Source organism: Ptychodera flava, chromosome 9, assembly GCF_041260155.1.
Source record: "Ptychodera flava strain L36383 chromosome 9, AS_Pfla_20210202, whole genome shotgun sequence".
In the NCBI taxonomy this organism is placed as follows: domain Eukaryota; kingdom Metazoa; phylum Hemichordata; class Enteropneusta; family Ptychoderidae; genus Ptychodera; species Ptychodera flava.
Window position 1 is genome coordinate 18,167,972 of NC_091936.1, and position 27,719 is coordinate 18,195,690.

Genomic DNA, 27,719 nt, shown 5'->3' on the forward strand with positions numbered 1-27,719 from the left:
TCTGTCAGGATACCAGACCATAAGGTCACCAAAGGTCATGCAAACAGATCATTGTTAAGTGTTTCATGTGAGCCAATTGTCTTAGCTGAGGTACAGTATCAAGTATCTCCAGACTTACATGTTATTTTCTGTGCGTACAGTGTTCAAAGCATAGGGAAAAAAACAGCAATTTTGTGTGGTGTAACAATGACAAGTTTACCTTTTGTTGTGTGTTACAGATTTTGTACAGTGTTAGAGTACTGTAATGGTAATGATCTAGATTTCCATCTCAAGCAGAACAAAATAGTTCCTGAAAAGGAAGCTAGGTCAATCATCATGCAGACAGTTAGTGCCTTGAAATACTTGAATGAAAGGAAACCTCCTGTAATACATTATGACCTCAAACCAGGTGAGTTGGTTAAACCACTTCAATAAACCTCCTTTGTGGTACCCTTTCTGGCATCGTCTTGGGTGAAAAACGTGAGAATATTGTAAATAAATCAGGGAAGTAAAAGACTACGGGATCAACAATTGGCATTGCATGGCATAAACCCCTTCATCACCATGGTTTGAACCAATTTTATTGGTTTCCATGGTAAAGTTAGACATCCAGAGAGGGAAATGGGGGGTGAAATACTTTTTGAAGGCATTTAGTATGAAAGCCATCTCTTCTTCAATTTGCTTCAAATATCATAACATGTTAATTCTTATAAAAACAAAAAATGACATGACAATCAGACCAATTTCCAGTATTCTGTTAAGACATAACATACACAAAGTAATGTGTTGTTGAAACTGGTTATCTTCTTGGATCACTTGTGATTTGCAAGTTACTGGTGGAATATAGTGTGGAAAAATCATTTCACCAGGATAAGGTCATCAACGTATAGCATTGTATATGTTAAACTTGCATTCCTAAATTTTACTTACAAATAGATGATTAAGAATACTAGTAAGTAGTTTTAACATATGTTGCTGTACCCATAAAACTACATTAATAGTACCTATAAAATAACATGAAGAAATAACAGTTTTGCCTGGAACTATCAACAGTAAATAAATATACTTTTCATGTCAATTGCATGTAGAAAAGGAACTGTGGTATTTGTTTTCATCAAATTCCACTGTCTAATGTAATGCCTGATACATTGCTTCACGTTGACAAAGTCATGACACATTGTTGCCACGCAGTCAACAAATCACTTGAAAAGGTTAAAGCTAATTGTGAGACAGCGATCACATGATTTCCTCCCCTTGCAACCATGGCAGTGTCACTGATGTGTTTATGATTTATTAGTACATTCAGCTCATGTATTACCCAACTCTACACAAACTACTGTAATTCTGTCTAATACAGCAGCTTATTTGAACCACAGTTCCAAGTATAAATAAATGGTCACTGGCCACGCCTTCATGTGCCAATATGAAAAACCCCCAACTTTCCATGAATTTTATATCAATACCTTCAAGTTAGTAAATGTTCTGTATTGTAAAGGCCTTGTAAACTAACTCAGAAGCCATGATCCTGTAGTTTTTATTCTTCAATAATAGTTGGAATAAAAATATCACTTCTTTGAACAGAATCCATTTATTTTAGTTGTCATGTTGAACCCACACTTGGGAAGAAGACAGGGTCAGGAGTTGTAGATCATATGGGTGGGAGACATATGGGTGTAATTTAAGAGCATTTTGTTACTTGTTTACTCAGGACGAAAGGAAAATGTCAGTCATGTCTGGTTAATCATCAACCATGCTGTTTCACAAGCAAATGTCAGTGTGGTCTGGTTAATCATCAGCCTCGTTGTTCCGAAAGCCAATGTTGATCGTTTATATGGCTTGATTATAAATATATTTATTGGGAATAAAAAGAATTGCATTGACGCTGTGCTGCTTAGTAAATCACCATATTTAATTCACTGAGTAAATAGTATGCTAAAAAACTTAATTTGTTTTAACCAGTTTGAACTTTATGGATAATCTTCTGAGCCAATGACATCTCTGAAAATATGAGAAAATCACATTTAGAGGAACTACCTGTCAGGTTTTGATATGTCCAAAATAATCTTTTCACCACCATGGTTTGGCCAAAACTCATTGTTGTTATCAGTGTCGAATTTGGAGCTGTTTACAGTGTATTTGGGATGAACAGGTAAAACATCCATATTCAGATTGTTTATGATCATTAAACTGATGTCTTATAAAATCAAATGGAACATAGCTGATGTGCAAGATCATTTGTGATATGAGAATACCTTTCACTAAATTTGGTTTAAGTTTTTTGTAAAATGTAAACTGCTTAGCAGGAAAAGGATAGATATTACCAGCATGCCGTGTTGAATGAAGTCTTCTGTGTGTATCTTTTACCAGGTCAAAGGTCATTGCATCGGAACAGGAAAATGGCCATATATGGCATTGTGTGATGAATCACGCTTCTCTCAGTTTTTCTGAAGAATATGTCAACCTCTTCCTGTCAGAAACCATTAGTTAGCTTGACAAACGATGCAATCGAACCTGGTTTGTTATATGTTGCAGATAGGTCCATGTAAGAGAATGGCATTACATCAATGAACACTCTCAAAATGATCAATAATAGTATAGCAATCTGTCTACCCCTTTTCCTGCCAGACACTTTCGACTTCCCCATCTGCAAAGTCAGTAAAAAAGTAGTATTGAGCCAAAGCCATATGTATTTTCACCCACTTGGCTTGGTATGTTATAGCAGCTTTAGTCTGTAATAATCATGCTTACAGTATCTCCCTTTTCAGAGGCATTTAAATGTTCAACATTTGGTTACAATGCACCATGTTGGACATCTTGTCCTTCATTAATTATAACCAACTTGACCTTATGGTGAAATATAAACTTGCAAGGATCAGGGTTCAACTAGAGTTGTAAAATATGGTGAATTGTTGGGGAAAAATTTACCTGTACTTTGGGAAATAATAAAATATTTTGATCATCCTCACAGATGTCATATCAGTGTTGCCACATGTAGGATGTTTGAAGAAGCCATTTAGTTAAGATCACATGAAGATTCTAAGATGATACCTTTAACCATGTTTCTATGTGTGTTATCTCAGGTAATATACTACTAGGTAAAGGATCAGTGAGTGGTGAGATAAAGATTACAGATTTTGGATTATCTAAAATCATGGATGACGACAATTACAATTCAAGTGAAGGTGGAATGGATCTTACTTCACAAGGTGCTGGAACATATTGGTGAGTTATTCCTTGATGATTTTCAATTCTTTTGTGCCAGAACCTTGTGTTTGTGTCTATAAACCCAATCAGTGCTGAAATGCCCATGCTTTAGCACTGGAGTGATGCTTTCTTTTCTAGTTTCCATGGAAAAGGAGGGGGATGGGGCTATAATGACTTAGCCAAGGGATGATCTATCTAGTGCTGAATACAACATGTGCTTGATGATTTACAAAAAGAGGTTTAGAAAAAGTCTGTAGGAGATGACGATCTTTGCATGGGTTGATATATCAGTGAAATCGATAGAATTACACAATTCATTCCTTTTGTATATTTCTAAACAACATGACTGATTTCTGTTCTGATTTACAGGTATTTACCTCCAGAGTGTTTTCTAGTTGGCAAAGTTCCACCCAAAATATCTTCAAAAGTAGATGTCTGGTCTGTGGGCATTATCTTTTACCAATGCCTTTATGGCAAAAAGGTTAGTTGTGTAGATTCACCTTTTGCCTTCCCCAGAATGGAATTTATTCTCATCAGCCATCATGTCAAGAATTAGAGATGGTATTTTTGTGGTTACAATTTAGGTCTTCTATAATGACTTTGGCCAATGGACTTTTACAGTAGGAAGACAAAGTGAGATTCAATTGAATGGGCTACATGTCATTTTCTCATCATTGGAAATTGTCAGTCTATTGTTTGAGACGTGACGTAGGGACTGACATTGGTAGGGCAGAAGAACAGTAAATTTTATGAAAGTTGTACACAATTAATTCACGGGCTAATTCCATCTCTACGTATAGCACTGAAGAAGCTCTGGTATGATGAGCTCCTCAAATATAAATACATTTTATGCTGTGTGGTGTATTAAAGACAGACTGTTTTACCTTCACAGGGATAAGTCATATTTTGATTGTGAGCAATGTTGTCATCTGGTGCAAAGAGACTAGAACATCATCAAAGAAGATTGCAACTTTTATCTCAGAAATTTGCAGTATCTTTAACCCTTTTACCACGGTTATTTGACCCAAAGTCATTGTTATCAACTATGATTGTGGATCTGTTTACTGGAAATTTGGGGTGAACTGGTTATGTTTGGTGAATATCAAGTACAATCTATTGAAATGATGTAATGGTGTCATTACACAACTGTATCTATATAGTGATGTGATCCTTTTATTTCTTTCTTTGCAGCCGTTTGGCAATAATTTATCTCAAGCTAGCATTTTAGAACAGAACACAATACTCAAAGCAACTGCAGTAGACTTCCCAGCGAAACCCGTAGTTAGTACTGAAGCTAAGGTGAGTAAGAAATGGTTGCTTATTTCAAAAAGGTGTATGGCTAACCTGTTTGATTCTGTGTCTCTTCAGGTATTACACACCTCAAAAACAAAGTTTTACACTTTTGTTTAAATTTTCTTGAAGGAAACTTTGAAAGGCCATCACAGCTGTAACTTTTGGTAAATTTTTCACTATATTTGCTTTCAATGTCAACTACAGTTTCTTGTTTTACTCCCCAAAGCATGTTGGAATACACAGTATTCAGCTTGTCAACTCGGCCTGTACATTTGTCAACTGCATTGCTGTTATTGACAAGTGAATTCTGTCTGGACTAGAATTCAAATTTCAATGATTACAGTGCACTCTACATGTATATATGTTGTGTTTGCAAGTATGTTTTAACATCCTTTGGGAGTAGAACAAGAATTTTCACTTGGAACACAAAAAAATACAGTGAAAAAATCAAAAGCTACTGCTACTGGCCCTTTTAAAGCATTTCTTTCATAATCAAGAATAAAAATCTGATCAAAGAGTGTTGGCAGATGTGAAATAGCATCAGGGAGAAAAAGGGAATTGGTGAAAAATGACACAGTCCCGGTGCCAATATGACAGAATTCTGAACTCTTTATGCATAGTTTGACATTAGAATAACAAATTACTTAAAATTTGACGATATTTTATATTCAAAATGACAACAGTGCCCTTCACGAAACATGAACTTTTGAGATGTGAACACCAATGCCTGGATTCTGATGGACTTTTTGATATTTTTCCCCACCAGCAATTCATCAGAAGATGTCTTGTGTACAAGAAAGACGACAGAGCAGACGTTCTGACTCTGGCCAAAGATGCATACCTACAGCCAGGAATCCGGAATAAAACTCCATCAAGCAGCGGTGCAAGCTCATAACAGTAGATGAAGCCATCTCAGCCACTGTAGCTTGGTAGAGACTTTAACTCCAATAGAACAATGTATTCTAATAGGTGAATAATGCCTGGGAATTACGCATCAGCTTCTGTTTATACAGCTTTTTGCATTTTTGATCACCCAAATTCAAATGCTACCGTGTACATACTGCTCAACAAATGTAAAAGCACATTGGCGCTTCAAGAAACCACCAGACATCTCTTGTGTTGCAGTCACTGAATTTCCATATGTCCCAGTACATCCCATAGACTTCTCTATTGTGGACCACTTGATGTACAATCACTCTGGCCATCAAGAAACCACTAAACATCTCTGTCCTGGCATCAGTGAATTTTCACACATCTTCCAACCTGGATCACAACACTATTACTGCTACTACCACACACAATCTGCTACATTGGGATCAACCAGCGGATTTATTGTTCTGGATTACGCGACAACATACATATTATCAAACATGCTTCCTCATCCAATGACGAATGAGTCTCCTGCTACCAAAAATGAAACACGTCTACCACCCAAGGATCTCATACATTTCCAAGGATGGAACGGCCAGCTTCCTTGACCTTGATCATTCATATCACCAAAGTCAGGGGGGTTGTAAGTACACACCCCCCTGGACAACCAACCAACCAGTCTTTACCACCAACTATGAAACCACAGCCAAACCAACATCAAGGAAATGCATCTGTGCATCAGATAAATTATCTTCTATTTATTGCAAAGACACATCACGCTATTCCTGTGTGCTACTGCACCATGTGTTGGGTTCATCCAGCTGTAATATATGACGACCAATTACAAGTGTCACATGTCCCAGTGACATAACCAGCAAATGTCTAAATCTGGATTCACAAATTACACCCACAGAGGTCAGCAGGTGATCAATTTGACCGCATGACTAGAGCTACCAATCTGAGCTGTACCTACAGATGCAACATTATCATTCTGAAATCAAAAAGAAATTAGCAGGTGCCAACCAAATATTATATTGACTATATATCTAAGTTATAGAAAACTAGCATGTGATTAAACACTGGGATTACCGTGCTTAAATGATGGCATTCCTGCTTATCGTATCTTCCCTTACCGTGACATTTAGAATGCATGCTCTTTTCCATTGTATGTGAGAGTTGAAGATGATGTTATCAACCCAGTATGTACATCTGTTCGCGACATCTGGACACGTCAGAAATTTCACAGCCTCACCACTGTACGTTCACCATTGTACATACCTACTGCAAATTGATGTGAACGTCTTGAAAAACACACAAACTGAAATGTTTTAAATCAAGTAATTATGCACTGCAGTTTTAAGAAAAATTATCAAAAACTTATGAAAAAAGAAATTTTTTACAGCTTCACATCTCTCATGGAAAACGCGTCTTTAGCGTTATTTCCAAGTAGGATAAATTAGAAGGATAGCACAGAAAGCAGATGTTGTGACTGGGGCTGTATAACAACACACAAAACCCTTTGCAGTTGGTGTTCCAGGGATAAACTCTTAGTGGTTCTAAATTAAATGTACATGTAACTGTTTTCCAAGTAGTTTACAAATTTACAGATTGAACCCCCCTGATGGTATGCCCAATCATTTGGCTTTTGCGTAGAGGCTTGTGTGCAGTTCTGCCAATGATACTGATCAATGTTCTACTCTGGAATAGAAAGCGGGCACAGTTTTCTACAAACCCATGTGTACAAGCGCATATTGGAATATGCATTTCTATGCGTGTTTGCACACATTGGCTTGTTTGTACCCATTTTCCATTTGAACCTAGGGGTTTAACCCATTGTTTTTTCAGGTGTCAAGGACATAAGCTTCGATCACAGAAAATCCATTTCTTTCACATTTCCATGCTCCTTCATACATTATCATATCGTGTATCTTACAACAAAGTGAACTATTGTCCCAGTCCCTGAAGATGCCAATCTAATTCTGAAATCTCTCAGACAGGCAACTTGAACATTCCTTCCCATTCTCTATATCTGCAGCAGGGCTATTGTACAGGAAAGATGATCCCCCAGATTCATGAAAGCAGTTTAATAACATGCAACAGATGTAATGTAGAGAACTCAAGCGTTTTCAAGAATTTTAATGAAATTTGATGTAGAATTCTCTCCATTATTTGATAGAGAATTGGAATGAAAGAAAGGGTAGGTGAAAACAGTATCCTGACATTGACTTTTCCCTTCACACAGGAAATATGAAAATTGTAATATTATAGATGGTATAAGATTTTGTCTGTCTCGGTACATTGTAGTTGAAACCTGCTTTGTACCTCCAGGCAAATCATTAGCAAACTCTGTTACCTGCATGGTGCCATTCATTAATCTTTCCTCCACCCAGACATCAGTTCATCCTACAGCTTGTCTTGCCATTGTACACATCATTTGTTCCCAATGAAATTGCTTCATTACAGCAAAATGTCATGTACTTCATACCTGCTGCCAAACTTTATTCCGATATTATCTGCTTGATTCTTAATATGCATTAGATACTTGAACGGTGTCAGATTTATATGCTTGCATTTACGTGCTAGTCACCTTTCACAGACTTTGTTTTAAAATGTTCACTACTAGACTATCCATCTGAGAATAAAACACAGAACACAGATGGAACATTATTCTTGTTGTGAACAGTCAGAAGGGCATTCATGTGCGGCAGGTTTAAGTAATTTATTGTCTTGTTCCCATGGGTTAATATTTTAGGCTGCGGTATCCACTTACCAAGTGATGTTCAGTGTATAGTCCTACTCAAAGGCTATGCTCAGTAATACAGATAAGGTTTTCAGGCTGTCTTGAAGGTGTTCATAGACACTACCTAGAAGTAATTAAAGGGAAGCGGTCATCAGAACTGCGCATGTGCGACTTTCTTGTGTACAGACAATGTACTAGTATTTCATGCACTATGTATAGATGCATTATGTCAACATAGCTGCAACATTTAAATTTTACGATATACATTATGACAAACATGTTTCAACTTTCATCAATCACCAACGTTCCTTGAATGCAGTGTTTACGTCGGTGGTAGGGGTCCTTATCGACCTTTCAGCGCAGTTCCGACGACAGCCTCCCTTTAATTGAAAACAAATGTGATAGTTTGTTTCATATTCCATTGTGAACACCTTGATTTAAACAGCTCCAAGCCCGACATTTTTAAAGTGTTTGATGTTTGTCATGACTGTCTGTTACTGAAATACTGTGACTTGAGTTGCTAGCAAGTAACAAAAAGCATAGCATGTTGGAAAGTAACTTTCACGGGAACAAATGTATAATTTCATTATTTTGTGCAGATACTTGGCTTTGAAGTTCATTTGTTTGAATTTAAAGATTGCAAAGGACATACTGTTTTCTGTGTATAAGTATGTTTTTCTACACGTGCATATAACTATGTTTGCTGGTTCCATGAAGAGCAGAGTGTGAGGATGGAGATTCCATTTGCTGGATATGCAGTGTCATTTGTGTCAAGACTTTTCAATAAACTAAGATCTATACATGTTTGTTTGTGCTATGCGAGAAGACGCTGTACCTTTCAAAATCAAACATGATTGTAAACTGAATTTTATAAGGCTAGATGTTAGATGCACAGCTGACATTGGTCTGTACACACATTCAGTGTCAAACAACATTTCTCCACAACTGAATTTTGAAAGCTAAGTGACTGTTAGCAGACACCAGCCAGGTGGTAAATACCCCGTGTCATTTCTGAAGCTCGTTTACATGTAAATTTTACCCACAATTGTTCAATGTCAACCTTACCTATCAGATGATTTTCATAATTTCTAAAATGGTTCCCTTCATGATTTGGAAGAAAGAATAATATTCCAATATGAATTCATATGCAAATGTTTTCACCAAACGAGCTAGTTTTCTGGGAATGTCCATTCTGAGGTGTTTAATTCTTGTAAAATCCATCTTTTTTTCTCTGCGCTTTAAGCATGTGTCATTAAGCTATGCAAAGAGCAGTGCCAGTTCCTGCAAGGAATTCCAGCTGTGAGATTTTTTTCTTGGAGCTGCCATCTGTAGCAATGTTAACCTCAACTCAATAAGAGTGACCTTCAGGCGGGTCAGATGTGTAAGAAATTAGGTCTGGAAATGAAATTCATGTTCAAAATTTTTGCAGTGTGCTACCATTGACCTAATATTAGATCAAATTGCAATTTCAAATAACTTGCTCAAATTAAAATACCCAATTACTAATGTGCGCATGCATTTTGTTTTTTTGTACACAGATATTTGAATTGATATCCCTTTCTTTCCATTAAAAATGGAAGAGGTCAATTATTAAAAACAAATACAATGTTTAAAACTGTACTACAGGCAGGAGAGATTCAAAAAGTTGAACTACCCTGTCATAGATGTTGCCCGTTTTTTTTTATAAGCCAGCTGACTGTACTATGTGTAACAATCATGTTGCCAAATGTATCCATGTGTACAAGATTTGAAAGTCTGAGAAAATTACCTGTAATATAGAAATGTAACTTTTCATTGATGTTACAGACCTATTTCTGTTTTGGGAGCTTGTATCAGTTTGTTTGATGTGCTCTCGATGTATAGAAGAACCCAGACCAAGTTCTTTCCATTGAATTAAAATTCAAGTTCTTATACCAATTTGGGATGACGTGTTATTCTGTGTTAAAATTAAAGATCTATACTGTGTGTGCATGTTTCACAACACATGCCCATCTGTTTTTGGTTTAGCTCACCTAGGCTTTGCCCAGTCAACTTGGTCAAAATTTTATGAAATGAAGACAAAATAATATTCTACAAGCATGGTTACTTCAGGCTTGAGCATCCATAACAGGTTGGTTTGTTTATTTGTTTGTTTGCAATCAAACTTTTATTTTGAAAATGACTACTAAATTATATGCACAAACTCAAAATAGGTCCGTGTGTTGTTTATGTAGATAGATGAAATTATGGGACAAGTAAATTTTGTAATGCTACATCTCGGCTTGGGAAGTCGCACATTGTCACATCAGTAGATGTTCCCTGGGCGCGTACCGAGAGTCCAGAAACTACTCTGATGTTTCAATATCCCCAAAACATTTACATGTATGGTAATGGAACTAATGAGAGGTTCTAGAATAGTGGGTACATCGAATGGCAAGTAACTGACACCCCCTCCCGTTTCATCAGGAAATGCGTGAATATAAAGAATCAAAGGTCTTGATTGTGAAAGGGGCCCATGATAGTGAACCTTCAGTTTAGCCAATACGTAGACTCTAGCGGTCTAGAGTCTGTGGCCAGAGTTGACAGATTTTATTCCAACTCCTAGGAAGCACATCTGTGTATCTGCAATCACAAACAAAAAGTGTAAAAGAAAATGAGAAAATCCTCGATCGGTGCGTTGACGGTGAACACTCGTCACCGTATTGTGATCAATACGTAACCAGGCTTCAATTGATCTCAGTAAACTGGAACACGAACATCGTAATAATGATCGTGTATGACTATACACAGTTTGAATTGGTGCTTACACTTCATCGATTGATATGGTCCTGATTGATGTCTTTCTTCAGTATTTTAACATGTAAAAATCAATGACAATGATTATCATGGATGACACGGGATTAATAGATGATGTAAGAATATTCCGAGCATTGCAGCTCTGCAGACAATCAGAAGCCTAATTGAAGATGTTCAATCGTCAAAATTGAGCATTTTTGGCAGTTTCCGCCGTAATCATTGTACTTTAATGAGTATTTCTACTTTACTCGTTGAGAATCTCACCATACTTTCCATCTACCAAAACTTATCTAAGTTTTGCGAGATCAAAAGTACGAGAGGTCCTCGACAAAGTGTTTCTGTCAACTTTGTCGAGGGTAGGTGCTCCCTCAGTGGTCATTTTACAACACTTCAATCTACTCGCCGACGTCGTGTTTTACGTACTATTCGAAGTCCATGATAGGTGGTTGCCCAGGAGTGTTTCATATCACCGCGCATCTACAGTATCACACTCCCAGGTGGCAAATGTCAAATTCTTTGCCCCCAACCCAGTCCCCAACCATAGAGGAGGTTTAACACGCGGAAGGAAAAAACGGTATCAGGAACATAACTCATGGAAAATTGATGTAGGGGGAGGGGATTCTGGAGACATGAAACGGTTCAAAGTTTAAAGGACGACAGTAGCCTTGTTTACCCTGTAATTTCAATCTTGGCGTTTCTTTGTACCCATCGAGTAGACTAGCGAACTTTCCTAACAACGCCTGACAAAAGTTGCCACGCTACACCGACAGTTACTCATTCACTGCGTTATTTATTTTCAAAAGCCATCACCTCCAATAAGGCTCACAATATGACAAAAACATTGTTCTCCGGTTGGTCAACTTTTTTTTTTCATTGCTCTTTTACTTGCGTCAACAAAAAGAGCAGCCCAAAGAAGAAAAGGAACTGTATTGTTCCGTTTACAAGAACAACTTAGCGTTTTCTGTTCGCGTTTATTCGGACAGCCGAAGAGACGACAGTTTTTAATTTTGTAATCCTGTATTTTCGCCGTGTTACTTTGTCAGCCTATGGTCGCTCAGCCTTATAAGTAGTACGTATAATGCGTGGGGATTACTCAATTATCTGTGTGGCTAGGACGATCATTTTTATTGTTGCCAGCCGGGGAGTGTAGACATTTGGCGATCGTATTTTCTTGGCAGTGGGAAGATCTTATCATTGACTGCGCGTCATTTCAGGTATTTACGCACGCGTAAAGTAAACCACCGCACAGGTAACTTGGGACCGTTCACATTGCAGTTATGTTTGCTGACCGCGTTTAACATGTCGTCGAAGTCGCGGGATGTCACATTTCTGGCCGGCTAACTCTACCGCCATAGGAACTTAAATCTAGCGGCAGTACCACACTAACCGTTGGAGTTACGGGAAATTGGTTTTCCATCCAGCACATCATGATACATCTGAGAGCAGTTGCATAAACCAACCATTTCATCCGGAACCCGGTATTATGTTTATACAATTCCGAGTGTCTCGACCAAATGTACCACAATTCTGCGGATAAACCTTGCATTTACTGGACAGCTAGAGAACTATTAAGGATATAGGCTACAAATCGCTTGAATTTGGCTATCCACATATTTTACGGACTGTGTAAGGTTAACCTCAAGCCAGCAGGGTAAGTAATACTCACTTAAAAGTGGCCAACTGGATAAGTACACCATAAGGAAGAGCGCAAGTTGAATTCGGCACATCTTCAAATATGCACACATAAATACATAAACATGTGTGATGTACATAAATACACACGAATACTTTAATGTACACGTTCGAATATTAACTATCACACGGTCTACGAGTTTTTCCCAGTCGAATAATAAGCCCCTTGACAACTCCGCAATGTATCTTAATGTTGACATACACGCATGTTTAGTACTCGTATATTTCAAGGTAATTGGTGTAACCTACAAACATTGGAGATCTATAATCAACACGAATGGTAATCGCTCGTCTCCGGGGTTTTAAACAATCGCGCTGTTGTGGTGTTTTCGATGAAACCTTTGCTTGGATAGTACCCCAGTCTATCAGGAAGTTTCCCGGCGACTGTTCATTAATTTCTGCCGGCGATTTTGCCGAAATAGTTACTTTCTTTTCTCCAGTGCATCGCGAATAACATGTTCTTGAACTATGACGGTGGCCCTTGCGAAAAGATAGGCGTTCCCTTAGCAAAGAATGTGTCATTTCACTCCGATTGCTCAGTTTCCTCAGTGCCTGACCTCACATGACCTTGAAGTTGCGATTTGACACGACTCGATGTACGCTACTCAGCGTAACCATGCCAACGTGTAAGACCTACCACCATCGTGACGATAACGCGCATCCAAAATCAAATTGGTTTTGTCGCAATGTAAATTGACAATCCACCGTATTGTTTAATCAGTAAACATAGCTTAATTTTCTTACAAAATCGCACCCAGTTTTCATGTGCAATAATTGCTGACGAGACTTTCATCTATTTGTGATAAATTTAATAATACTTAATTTGTAGTCACCTGTTCGAGAATTTTAGACTGATGAAAAAATTTCAGGTTATTTTCATGGTGGTTTTTATAAACTTTTTCCGTTCCATTCACCTGTTCAAGAATTTCAGACACAGATGAAAATGTTTAAGGCTATTTTCATGGTGGTTTTTATAGACTTTTTTTCCGTTGTGGTAAGTCATGAAACTGAGTCTTCGGTACCTGATATATGATTCGTTCCGTTAAATTAAGACTGGTTTCCCGTGCGTCATGAATTATGTGATTTGCAACGAGCTCAACGCCGATGACATATGTTAACTGACTCTGATGATACAACGCTTCCAGAATACAATTGTTGTATAGGGATTTGGCTCAATGCGCAGCCTTATAAAGTACACCAATTCTACATATGTGCATGCTGTTCGGGCATAACGTTATCAATGACTCGAATGAGTGATAGATCAATGTTGACATTTCGAACTCCATGGGAAATGAATAAATTGCCCCCTTATAATGGTCAATTTCACAGAATTGAACCCATCCGATAGAATCTTTGTCAATTCGTTAACATCCATTCAGCGCAAATGATACTTAACTAATAAACTACACCTAGAAAGTCTATTTTCAGTGAAATCGACAGCAGTTACACTTCATCTCACCTGAACAGGTTCGGAGGACGCGTACAGCGGAATTGCTGTTTCTCCTGTCTACCTATATAGTTGCTAAAAGTAGTAGAGCTAGATCTGACGATAAGGCAACCTGCTTCATGACAGTTTTCACCTTGAAAATAGATATTTTTCTTTTGAATGCGATATATCATGTGTAATAGACTTGCGTCACAAACTGGCGCCGTTTTATGACGCAAGCCAGTCTGAAATATCGCATTACTACCAGTGCACACTTCATTTATACGTCTATACGCGCAGAAAGCTCACCGTGATGTTGAAGACGAATGTAACCAAGGCAACGCGAGGAAATTACAGAAACCTATACGTATTGCGGATGCTAGCATTCAAAACGCGGAATTGGTAACTACTACATCAGTTATGCATAGAACTAAAATAGACACTTTTCGATGTACGTATACCGAATAACGCAATACACTGTAACAAGATACAGTCAACACGTTTGCGGAGCAAATTACCAATTTAACAATTTCTAGAAAAAAAGTAGAAATAATTAGCAACAAATAAAACCCCGACCCACAAAAATTATCATAGGAGAACACGAAATCATCACAATTGAAACCGCGCTATTCATTATGTAATGTCAGCTTGATGGACTTGACGTATCATCTCAAATCGCGGTGATGCGCCGGGAAAGACGGAGTATCGTGTCGTCTTTTCAATCACGACTATCCTATCGACCACACAAATATATAGAGATCCGTCTGAATACCACACCTTCGTTATTTTACTCATTCGAATCTCTAGTCGTGTCACACCTATCTCGCACAATTATGAGCTCATTGTCAATCTTGCCGAGAAAGGATTAGCAGCGGCGCGTTGAATAGCCCCTCGAATCACTCTTGAGTCAAATCAAATTTGCTGTATTTGTCCTGCAAAGTGCTGGACACTGTGGCCGATTTGAGAAAAACATCGGTAAACCAACATGCTGCGCGTTTATGTAAACTAGAAATCTATGTTAATGTAAAGGCGTATCCTCATTAAGGCTTGTAAAATTCGGTAGTATACTTTCATTCATGAGCAAGAGAATCCAATTAAAAGAGTTTGCAAGATTAAATGTCGGTTAAGTAAATATGGATGACAAAGGGTCGGCTATTCGCGACACCAAGGCAGCTATCATTATTGATAACGGAAGGGTATAGAATATGTAAATGTTTTAAACGGTATCAATTAAATATCAACTTCTTCTACTAGACTTCAGTCTAGACCAGTAAAACTTTTTTTTGTTTTAGGGATGGTGACTTTGATAAAATGTACAGCTCTATTTTATGCTAAGTTTGCAAGTCACTTCTTGTCACCGCCATGCGACCAAAGTTTGACGAGCGTGAAACATATCCAGTACAAGTGTACTCTGAGACTTTCACTTTGATATAAGAACATTGTGTTCTACGGTATAACCATTGATGGCTTACACATATCGTAGTTCAGCAACCGTAAATGTCATAATGTGCACGGTAATTTCCGTTTTCAATAGCAGACGATGTCTGGAAACAAAATAGTCAAAAACATCGAGCTGTTGAATTCAGCCTCGTCGTCGGTGTCATTCGTGAGTCAACAACAACTTGAAGTCGAGAAAGCCTTTGCTTTAGCACCATTTTCTGTAACCCCTACGAATTCCTTGCTTTTAGCGTTGACAGTGCCCTTAATGTTCTCTTTCCAGTGTATAACAGGGCACTTAAAATTCATTGTGTCTCATGATTTGTGTCTGGGCCATGACCCGCGTACTAGCACAATAGTATTCTCCCTAGTGGCTCTCTCGATAAGCTCCTCTTCTGTACGCGTCGACTGTCATTAGGGTATACATATACTGCGCGTTAAATATATCACTGCTTTGGTGACCCTGACTGAAACAACATCCCTGATGAGTTTGGAAAGATTCTGAACTTTTTAAATTCAAATGGGAATATCCTCCTTGCGTTCTTTGTTGTCGCCAAGGACCGTCATGACAAAAGATTGTCTTCTACGCAGGCGCTGGACAAAAGCGTGCCACAGGGCCGTTCAGAGGTAGCCCGAGATACATGCATTGGCGATAGATAATGCCACGGGGGAAAGGTTTAGAAGAAATGATATGAAAACAATGCGTGTTTTGTCTTCAATGGAGGATCGTCGTTTGTCTCTTTCCCTCGTTTCGTCTGTTTATAGACACGCAGAAAACGTGAAACAAACTAGGCGAAGGAACAGAATTAGTACACAAGGTACCCATCATGCAGCTTTATCATGTTTAGCCTATAACGCATCTTCAATCACTAACCATTGTAATCGAGAAGTCATATGGCAGAATGCACGTCGGGAAAAGGTGATTTCGGATTCTCAAGAGATTGCAATTGTTCGCTTGTTTTCATAGTTTATGTGTACTCACGCTGATTGAAATTGTTTAGAAGCTAAAACTTTTCATCTTAGCATTGTTGTAAAAATCGAAACTTTTCATTTTATCCACAGAGCTAACGCAGAGAATGGCGCTACGTTCATCTGCTTTCCAGTAAGACTCAACGCACAGCGACCCCTGGTTTTGAAAGATTACAGTTTACAGTTTCCCTTGAGTAAACTATGCGTAGAAGTTAACGCTGTGTAGTTATGAAGTGTGAATTGCATAATGTGTACATATACGTTTTTTGAACAGTTACACAGTTTAACCTTTCAGTGCACGGTGGCCGATCTATTAAAACCTAACTCCGATATACTACCGAAGGGGACATAGTTGTTATTATTTAGTCTTTACTTCATCTCGATAGACAACTGAGGGAATAGCTCTTCTTACAGTCTCAAGCAATAGACTTTTACAGTATGTACATTAAAAATACAGATAAAATTATATATAAATGGGGGCAACCGTTAAATTTCAACAAAGAAAGAAAAAATGCAAGAAAAAAGAGACACAGAAAATCAAAGCACATAACTCTTCAAATTCTGACGGACATCCAAAAGGACGGCGTTCACAATTTTCTTTTAATAACTGAAGAGGAGAACTGAATTCAACTTCCCGAAGCAAACTATTCCATATTTGAACCCCGGTATGCATAAAATCCTTTTGAAAATTAGGTTATATGCTCTGTGCCCTGGAATATAAATATCTTCACTGTTTTCTGACCTGGTACCTCACCTAAGGATCTGCTGAACACCCTGAAACATGTATCCCAAAATATTTCAATATATTTTAATAAGTTGTTGTTCGGAGGAAGTTAATGCCAGCAGAGGGAATCATCGCAAAATTGAAAGAATCGAAAAAAACAAACGAGGTTTTAGTAAATTTGATTTAATAGTAGGGTTAGTTCACCGCCATATTTCATACACCAATTATACCTTGCAGAGATTTTCGTCGCTGAGTTGTTCACACAACACATGGTTACAATTTGACATCAGCGTTGTCTGGAAACCATAGCAACACATGTCTAAGACCTACCCACGAGCTAAACTCATCCGATTAAAATTGCGAACGTGCAAAGCGACAACACGAGACGTGATGTAGAATTTTAATATTTTAATCTCTTGCAAGCTGGCTACCGTCATTTCATCGTCGTTAGGAAACTAAACAAACAGACGGTACTGTAATTTTACAATCGCGAGAACCGAGCTAACTGTACCTCACGATTTATCATTAACGTTGACTTTGGGAAATCCACCTCGTTAAACTTTATCGTCTCCTTCACAAATTTTCGATGACTTTCAGTAGCGTTCCAACCGTCGGATGTGCGGTCTTTTCTACGGACTGTCACAGAGTGCGTATCATGCAGTCGAGGCATCAACAGTGATATTTCAGATATTTGCCTACAGTTTAAGCGTTTCTATTGTTGTATTTCAAATAATAACTTCTAACACTTGGCTGTACACACTCATAAACAATCAGGCGAACACCATCATGTTATTTCCAATATGAATCTTCATAGGCTGGCTGTATCGACGTCCTTGACTCGTGACTCGTATTATTTGCATCTGGTTTACTGAAAATTCAAATTGAAGTTCGTTTTTGCATAGTATTGGTACTATAACTGAAACATCCAGGGCCGTCGGCAACAGTAGCTTTGAAACAATATGGCATTGTATAAGTGCAGTCAGGGGAACTAGATAAAGGAACTGAACAAATTCAGAATTCAGGTCGCGTGACAGAAAAGCTGAGGAGAATATCGCAGTTTTACGGTTGTCTCCGAGACATTTGCGTCATAATACTATAATTAGAAATTAGAAATCCTAGTACTACTCAAACAGGCTGCCTCGCGTTTTATTCTATTTATACGACTGTTCGGTGACCGTAAAATACACCAGTACAAAGAGATTGATTAACTTGGACCCTTTCATTACCGTAGGTCGGTTGTCTGCAGCAGAGACAATTGTAAGGAAGTGGATCGAGAAATAAAAAAAAACAAACTCCTGTGCGTGCTAGGGCAATTCAATGATGACAATGTTTCGATGCATAAATATCCACGTTATAATAGACCGACAATACCTTATCGACACCAGAGAAATCGTCTTCACGTTTCGAATGTATGCCGTAGGCACTAGGTTTTACATTAAGGATGTATTTTATCGTCGTCATGGCAATTGCCATAGAGATGCCACTTCGTATAACCGAAAACATTTCCTTAAAGACTGAAGTTGGTAGTTTATGGTATTATTGAAGTTGTAACCGCGAATTTATCGGCGTTTTCTATAACTACGTATTCGAAACAAAATGGTGGCTTTTATGCTGAAAATTACCCAGCCTTCCTGTATCCTGCCTAAACAATCGTGATCGAAGTTTCACATAGCGGATCTCTGTAATCAGGATTGCAGTCATAATAAAGCACAGTGATTAGCTCAGAAAATGACAGAAAATTTGAGTTCCGCTTTAATGGAAGAAATGACAGCATTACATTTTATAAGTGGCCCACTTCTTCGGTGGGTGGGGACTCGCAGCAGAACACTCGTCGTTACATAGTTTGTCAGCGCAGTTTCTGTACTTATCGATCGCTTTACTATGTATCTTCGTTGTGCAAATTTTGAACAATTTTGGTCTTAGAAATGTTCCTGAGTTGAGCGATACCCTTGGATATTAAACCACCAGAACGATCTACCCTCATCATTGTTGAACTTGTGTGAGCGCCATCGATTTCTGAGTAAACATCGGCGGGTTCGTTTTCCTGCTTAAATATAATTACAGCTTTATATTTCATTGGCTGTCGACAGTCCCCGCGTCACTGACGCTGAAAGGCAAACACATATACATCGGCCGATCAGCAGAACACTGCAGCAGATTGCCGGACGTAACCAACCATCTTCGAACTGCCAACGTTTAGGAGATCGAATCTGGAAGACGGTCGAGCCATTTTCGTTTCTATCAGCCAGTTCGAACTTTGAAACTAATATTATATCACAGTATGAGCGTTGAAAATAATCCTGTTGCGAGTAATCACGTGCAGGCTTCTCTGTGTATTTTATTGCGTGAGTATGTCTATACTGTTTATTGATATTGTTTTGAAGAAAAAAGTTATTATAAGGTTTTTATACACGGTTGAAGGGGTAGTCAATCGATAAACCCAATGGCATGAGATAGTTGAAATTTGTTGATGTACGATTCAATTTACAGGTTTGTAAACTTACGGTATAGCTTACCTTTCACAGACTTCTTAATACAGTCCTGCGCTGATTAGCAAAACTGATGTTCAACGTGGGCAAATATTGAGTTTTGCCCGTTGCTATACCTATATCTGTGATTTTAGGATATCAATTGATATACAATAGGGATCCATATCCTAATTTTAAGAAAACGCGTTGTTTTTGATCCTCTATATAAGGGTAGACCTTGAATTCGACGCGCGCCATGTATTGTTCACTTCAGATGTTTTGTCGGAGTATCTTTGGCCTTGATTCACATGGGGGCTAACTTAAACTTATACATATTGCCGTCTCATCGAACTCAGAAACCCGCTCATTGTCTATTGGCCAATGTACTGCTGTGTCCCAATCTCAATGACACCATAGTGTGCATAAACTGTATCGCGGTCTACATGTATGCGCAAGCTTCTGATCCTAAAGAGGGTCTGTGGTACAAGCAAGGGGCTGACGGGGAATGGAACCCCCCTGTGTCAGTCGACGAGTAACTAAGTACAGTGTGTTGGCGACACGATGAGAACAGTAACGGATTTCGCAAATGTCGAAAACATATCAAAACGATCATAATGCTAGCCTCCTTCCAACACGACAATGTCATCGGCTTGCGGAATAAAAATATATACAAAAACATTTCGTTATCTTGATACTTAGGATGATCTAAATGAATGATCAGGTTGCTTGTACCTCAATATAAGTGGGCACACATTATTGACCTGAACACATTGACCTTTGACGTCCATGCATGCATATTCTCTTTCAACACATGCTTCACGATATAATAGTGTATGTTGGTGAGAGGACTCTTAATTGAACTAGTTGGTTGAAAATTTTATCTGTGCTAGGGAGAACCGATCATAAGGGTTTGTATTCTGTGCTTCAGTTCTTTTTGTAACTTCTTTGTTCGCACAAGGGTACAGTGAATAGACATCTATCCTTGAGGGTACTACAATAAATAGAAGGGCCCTGTATCGCAAAGTTTCTTCTCTTGCCGTTCATAATTTACCTGACCGGTTTGTTTTGTTTTTTTTGCACTTGTCAAAATGTACTTGTGTACTGACCTTTATGCCCCTCAAGTTGTTGCTACAAGGTTATGCATCCATTGAAAGGCAATTGCAGTCTCAATGATGATTTAGCGTGAGTCTTATTGTTCCGTCTATGATCTTCCAGATGCAGTCCAGAAATTCGACGTTGACGTCGCGACAGTCAAGTTCCACTGAGGAGCTGGAAGGGCCGAGTAAAAACACACTGATGAGGCGGCAGTTCGCAGAGTTTCGTGGGAAACTGGAGTCGGGGTCAAAAAACTTTTCGAAGGTAAGGCGATTCAAAAACAATCACACTGAAAGTATAAAAACGTGTGCGAGATTAACCGACAAATACACCAGTTGCCCTTGCAACTGATCGTGCATTTCAAGCCAATAATACATTTCGTCGCATTTGTAAAAGTACGTGTTCGTCAACACATTACCGCCATAAATTCGCAAACATCATGCATCGAACAAACTTTATTACGTCACAGATTGCACACACAGCAATATTTATTCGCAAGGCACTGCAAAGTGTCATCAAAGAATGGAGCTGTGTTAATTTTATAACTGTGGTGTATTTTGTTGACTCACTTTATATAGCCTGATATACAGTCCCTCAATGACGTAGTTAATGGCGGTGCTTTGATCACTGCATGTACCACAGGCTTCTGAAACTCATCCGTTTCGAACAGCTCGTTAGGTCAGAGTATTACAGTTAAAGCCTTTGCTATGTGTCCGCGTTGGTTTACGTAGTTTTTAAGGGGACTTACTTTTCTTGCAGAGTATTTTCCATTTTTGACGATATTCTGTCGCAAAACAAAGTAATGACTTTTGCGTCCCAACAAAATACTTTTCTACAGCTGTCTTATTGCGATTATACCTTTAGGGATCATTTCTTTAGTATGTATCGATACCGAGTCTCAATGACTCGGCGACGTGGCTTATTACGATCATTGAACCATGTCATGAAGTAAAATTGTATCCCCAGAAACACATAGTCCAAGAAATAAGCAGGTTGTATGCGCAAACTTTCAAAGAATGGTATACTAATTTTGTGGGGTTTTCCCTGTGTGACCCCCTTAACGGCCAACCTTTCGGAATTTCAGAATACGCATGAGCACAACAAACAGAATTTAACTTTCTCTGGCCTTATCGTGAAGTTTGTATTCAGAAGCAAAGAATATTACTGTCAGAGTATGGATAAGTATTTATTGATAGCATTGTCGTCTATTTTACTTATAACCTTTGTCGTGCAGTTATTTCATTTAACTCAGATGATATTCAAACGGGTTCAAATGTCCACAACACAGCTTTACAAAGAAGCAATAAATCGTATTCCCTCGCGTATTGAAATGTGCAATGCATCGTCCGGTCTGCATGGCTAGATTAGGTCGGCGCAGCAGTCTCCATAACCAGGGAGGGTCCCTGCCCAAGACAAACTAGAGAGACATTGCAGCAAATGGATTTCAATTTTACACAAAATTGTAGATAACTAAGCACTGTACTTCATTTTAATTTAAGTTCATGTTACTAAAGAAAATGTTACCAATAAACAATTTAAATACAAAAAAAACACCCTTGCGAGCCAAGGTAACGCAACGAGTAACGACGTAAGGTCTTCTGAGTTGTAAACCGTCTGACTTAACCCTCCAATTAGCCACCAAATTTAAAACGGTCCTTTAAAAATAACGTTTAATTCCGTCTCCATATAGCGCTAGGGATATGGTATAATGATATTAATAGTAAACCGGCCCTTCTTTGCGAATCCAACACGGTATGAGAACGTGCTCATACAAAGCATGATCGTAGGTGGCGTACGCGTTGTTTGTAAATAGGGACGATGGCTATGTGAGTATTTCGCCCAAATCGATAGACGGTCGGTAAGCCACCGTCAGACAGACGGAAAGACAGACAGACAGACAGACAGACAGAAGATAGATAGATAGATAGATAGATAGATAGATAGATAGATAGATAGATAGATAGATAGATAGATAGATAGATAGATAGATAGATAGATAGTAACTCTGGTAATGATTAGCCAATCAACGTTCAGCACATTTCAATCAGATGAGATGATTACAACCTTTGATTTATCTTTATCCAAGGAAACGCTCCATTATTGGCTAAAGACACTGACCGACAAGCAAGAAATCTCCTATCAGAATAAATTCATAACATCGATCGGCCATCTCCGAAAGCTGGTGAACTGGGTGACGGGGAGGTATAAAAACGCCAAGAAACGCAAAGAAGAGGACAAGGAGCTGCTAGCGTACTTTGAATGGTTCTTTGGATATATAGACTATCTTCGTGAACTCAGGAAAAGTTTCGAATATCGCATCTACAATCCGCTGTTTGATTACTTCCTGGACGACGAGGCAGATTGCCGTAAGAGCGATGATGACGACGACGAAGACCTCGCCGGCGACGGCAAGGTCACCCCGGACAACCAGAGTCCGGACAGTGGGCTTGGAAATGAAAGTATGTTAGAAAATGCGTTCAAACAACCGAGCGTGAGTCAAGTGCTCGTTCAGCTGTCGAGGGAGTTCAGCGACATCAACTTCAAATTGGATAACAAGGATTTAAACAAGACGGCGAAGGAACTGCACACGCTCGTGAAAAAGTGGCGGGGCATCATCGACAGTGACCGTGAAATTGATGCGCACAATTACAGCAAGGAAAGTCTTGAAGAGGTCGCGCCCTATTCAAACATCGGACACTTCAGACAGTTTTTGAGACTAGTCCCCGATGTCCTGTTCAAAGCAGGGAGAGCCCTGGGCCTGGCCGAACACTGGATGGACTTGGACGACCAAAGGATGCAGCAGGTCGACAAACAACTGCAATTGGTCGAGGAAATACAAACTCGCCTCGAGCTGCGCGTCATAGACGTACTCAGCAAACTACAGCGCCACCAGGTGGAATTCAATCTCAAGAGCGACGAGCTGCAGATGTTGTTACAGAGGGAGGACAGGTCAAACGAACTAAACGTCAAAATGACGTTTATCCAGGCCGACATAGACTCACTGAGTGACAAATTGAGGGACGCCTACAAAACGAAGGACGATATTATCTCAGAGCTCCGGAATCTTAAACAAGCGAAAAAAGAACACACTGAGGAGTATAGAGACTGCACAGATAAATACGACGACAATGAGAGACACATCAAGAATCTAGAGAGTAGAGTCCAGCTGGAGGAATACAAATACAGGCAAGAAAAGTCTTTAATTATAGATACTGAATTTTAAGACACTGCGGGTACCGAGAATGCTGTTAATGGCAAAGGATATATATCTATCGATGAATATGAATGTGTGACTAGCTATCTGTGCATATGTATTTTTTTTTGGGGGGGGGGGGGAAGAGAGTGGGAGGGAGAAAGAGGGAGAGACAAAGGAGGGAGAAAGAGAGACAGATACAGAGAGAAGCAGAGAGACTGCAGGGTGAGTGAGTGAGTGTGTGAATGAGGATAGGTGAGTTTAACCGTTTAACACACCTCGTCTAGCTTTTATTGACGAGATAATGACATGGGTCCGAATTTAGTTTTGTGTTGAGAAACCACTGAACCTACGGTGTAGAATTTAGAAGATCCATACCGATTCGTCTTCGCCTGTATTGCATCGAGGATAAGAATGTCCCGCTCCGACAACGAGAGAGAGAGAGAGAGAGAGAGAGAGAGAGAGAGAGAGAGAGAGAGAGAGAGAGATATGCGTACGAGTTATATACGTTAACAATAAGTGTAAGTCATTAATGAGCTCGTCCTCCGTGCTATTTATTTATTTCAGTTTTATCGCTGTAACTTCTCTACTCAGCACTCCTTCGCTAGATCCTTACTTTCAGTTGGCTCAAAATATAACTATTACAGGTAGCCATAGGTTAAAAATAGTTGAACACTCGCAAACAATGCCAAATCAGGCAGGTTGCGGGTCACACGTTACTTCAATTAATACCACCTGACAACTCTAAACTGAACAGTACTGGTCGAATAGCATGTATATGTGGTGTGCTTCGATCAATACAAACGCAGATCTACAAATATGATTTTATTATTTTACGCAGGTTAGTTGAGGAAGACATGTTTGTGGAGCTAGAAGTCAAACCAAGCATTGTTCGATACACAAACCAAGTAGAAGATCAATGTGAACGGTAAGGGTGTTTCATTTATGTTCATTTCTACAAAAATTGATTTTAAAGTTTTGCCTGAATACTTTACCTAATGTACAAACAGTTTCAATGGGGTTTTGCTAACTTTTTGCGCTTGGAACCCAGTGAAGAAAATTATTCGTCTCAGAGAAGAAGACGACGACTCTGCGCGTTAGTGGACGTCAGCGTTCTGATGCGCCCTCTCCAGTCATAAGAAGAAATTAGGAAAGATGATGGGAAACAAAGAGGTATCAGCGTTTGCTAAATTCAAATATTCCCAGCATTTTGTTTGTGGCACATGCGATCGTTCGGAAGGCCTCTAGGAGTTTTCAAAACAAACTTGATATATGCAGGATTACGTTGCAGAACTTAAACTTGCAGACCATCATGTTTACCACATGCTTAATGACAGATGACTCTGATAATTAAGCGATAAAGCACACCCAGCGATTGGTCGCTGGGTGTGATTTATTGCTATTGTATCATAACAATATATTGAAATTCACGTATGGATCGTCAAAACAGGATTTTTGCTCAAGCCGAGAGCTCGCGCGTGTGCCAGCCGTGGTATATCACGAATGTACCACAGTTCTTTTCACGTCTAAACCAATCAGATCGCTGTTTCACCATCAATATACTGGTATGATATAATTGAAAAATAGCGAATGTTTTGGGAGTCGCCCTATCTTGGAAAATGTTAGCATCATCCTTGACCTTGTTTTTTATCGTTAATAAATATTAATATTAGAATACGATGAGTAGAAAAGTGTAAGGTTAACATGAATGTCGGGCATACCATATTTCGCATCAAAATGCAGCTGCTTCCTGGTGTGTAGGTGTGCACTGTGATAGTCGTGTCGTTGATCAATAACAATATTCTGAGACATCCGCCCCATCATTCCATGCAAGTTCCCCCCTCCCCCTGCATTTTTTGATCACTGCCATGGCAATGTTTGGGTCCTCTGTGGTTTTCCTATCTTTGCAACAAAGTTCTGTTGCAGGGCATGGGGAAGTGTTGTACTGGACTCCCTTTACAGCCCCTCGTTCGTCAAGCAACTTTATTTTCAAAAAACATCGCGACGCGCCCTCAACGGTCTTCCTAGCAACCGAGGCTCATTTAGCCAGCCGGGCTACCTATACCTCGTTTCGGAACCCCCTTCTCCAGGTCATTCAGTCAATCTGCACTCGGCACATGCACAGCCGTCGAGGGGCTGTGACAGAGTCTTGCACACAGGAATTTCAAACCCTGTTAGCTTCTAGCACGGCACTTTTAGCTCTCTTTGCTTCATTTGCTCCAAGTCTGTGAGCATATTAGCCTCAAAACAGAATAGATCGAAGCATTGAACTTCAGCAGACTGTCAGAATATATAGTAGGCTATTGCGTAGATCGAGGGGTGAACGCCTTGGCACACAGTCCATGTACGCCTTGGCTTGGCCAGCCGGTAACTCAGCTGCCAAGAAAAGCCAGGCGACTGGAAGCCAGTCTATCTCTTTGCAAGAGTAATTGATAATACATTCATTCCATGCAAATTGATATTTATAAAGGACTATATAGACTTCCGGTCCAACCATACAGTTTTGTATGAACTGGAAGTTTTGCGCGAAAATTTAATAGCCCAGCTGTCAATTCAGTACGGAATTCAGTCACGGGCCCTCTATCACGATTCAGTTTGCTTTGGGAAGTCAAAGGGAACAGGGAGAAAATTCAAAAGTGGTCACATGTGGTGTCATGTACTCAGAGAAGACTACACAAGAAGAGAAACAGACTGAAAGGTGTTACGTTCGGAAACCTTACAAATTACAATGACATATCTGATTAGGAGATATACTCCTGATGAATACGGAACTGGCAATTCCAATAGTACAAATAATGAATAACGTCCATATTTGGTTAGTTTCAAATGTTTGCCTTGTCTTGGCGTGGTTGAATAGTGTTTGCCACAAGTATAAGCGCACGCGATTTACACCAATGTAAATGCGTTCATTCCACTCACCCTATATTCACTTAATACACATTTTGCTGAATTTCGTGTATTTTATTAAGACAGAATTCACAGGCAAGTCTGTAGACAGTGGAGCACTCCACTAGTTATGCTTTCGCGCCAGAGCCTTTGGGCGGAAAAGCACTTAAGTGATGTGTTTCCTATTCGGTTCGTTGACCATTCAGGCGAATGACCAGAATCCTTCATTTGCATTTCTAAAGCTTTAAATACAGGATCATACCACTTGCACAGTCATTCTGAATTGTTCACCGCTAGCGTTCACAATGGCTCCCAAGACAAGTGGTAAAGCTGCCAAGAAGGCCGGCAAGGCCAAAGCCGCACGTAGTGGCGACAAGAAGAGGAAGAGGAAAAGGAAGGAAAGCTATGGTATCTACATCTACAAGGTACTGAAACAGGTCCACCCCGACACTGGTGTCTCCTCCAAAGCCATGTCAATCATGAACAGCTTTGTCAACGACATCTTCGAGCGTATCGCCGCTGAAGCTTCCCGCCTGGCCCACTACAACAAGCGTTCCACCATCACCAGCAGAGAGATCCAGACCGCTGTCCGTCTCTTGCTGCCCGGTGAGCTTGCCAAGCACGCCGTCAGTGAAGGCACCAAAGCCGTCACCAAATACACCAGCTCCAAGTAAATTGTATGCCTAGCATACACATACCTAACGGCCCTTTTCAGGGCCACCACATCCTCCAAAAAGAGAACTACCGTACCAATTTTTGTCCTTTACACTCGCCTTTATAACTATGCTATACTACTTTACCTAGTTTAAAGATATTTCGTTCCTCATGACCTATCAAAAATTGCCAAAAAAAATGTCTTGTTTTAGCGAGTATGGTAAAACTTTCAATTGTAGCTACTCACGTTTTTCTATTTCCTGAGTATTTTCCCTTGGAGATGATTGTTCGATCTCCAAAGCTGACTGCCATCC

At 39.4% G+C, this 27,719-nt stretch overlaps 3 protein-coding genes across 5 annotated transcripts in view; all 3 read left to right on the top strand.

Moving 5' to 3' along the window:
• Positions 1-10,003, top strand: part of LOC139140220 (serine/threonine-protein kinase tousled-like 2) — a 29,472-nt gene extending 19,469 nt beyond the window's left edge. For both annotated transcript variants that reach the window (XM_070709312.1, XM_070709313.1), the window contains 5 exons: positions 219-388; positions 3,060-3,201; positions 3,553-3,664; positions 4,375-4,482; positions 5,243-10,003. In XM_070709312.1, coding sequence (XP_070565413.1) covers positions 219-388; positions 3,060-3,201; positions 3,553-3,664; positions 4,375-4,482; positions 5,243-5,371 — 661 coding nt within the window. In that variant the 3' untranslated portion in view covers positions 5,372-10,003. The remainder of the gene's footprint in view (positions 1-218; positions 389-3,059; positions 3,202-3,552; positions 3,665-4,374; positions 4,483-5,242) is intronic.
• A 1,730-nt stretch (positions 10,004-11,733) lies between these two features.
• Positions 11,734-27,719, top strand: part of LOC139140223 (golgin subfamily A member 6-like protein 26) — a 43,999-nt gene continuing 28,013 nt past the window's right edge. Inside the window, exons 1-4 of one of the 2 annotated variants that reach the window (XM_070709317.1) lie at positions 11,734-12,512; positions 20,793-20,936; positions 22,759-23,858; positions 24,707-24,793. In XM_070709317.1, the coding sequence (XP_070565418.1) occupies positions 20,793-20,936; positions 22,759-23,858; positions 24,707-24,793 (1,331 nt within the window). In that variant the 5' untranslated portion in view covers positions 11,734-12,512. Of the gene's footprint in view, positions 12,513-19,251; positions 19,455-20,792; positions 20,937-22,758; positions 23,859-24,706; positions 24,794-27,719 lie in introns of those variants that run through there. The other variant, XM_070709318.1, reaches the window with a different exon arrangement.
• Positions 27,019-27,575, top strand: LOC139140228 (histone H2B, gonadal-like). Its single transcript, XM_070709324.1, has one exon. It carries the CDS (start codon positions 27,057-27,059, stop codon positions 27,423-27,425), a length of 369 nt encoding a protein of 122 aa, XP_070565425.1. The 5' UTR covers positions 27,019-27,056; the 3' UTR covers positions 27,426-27,575.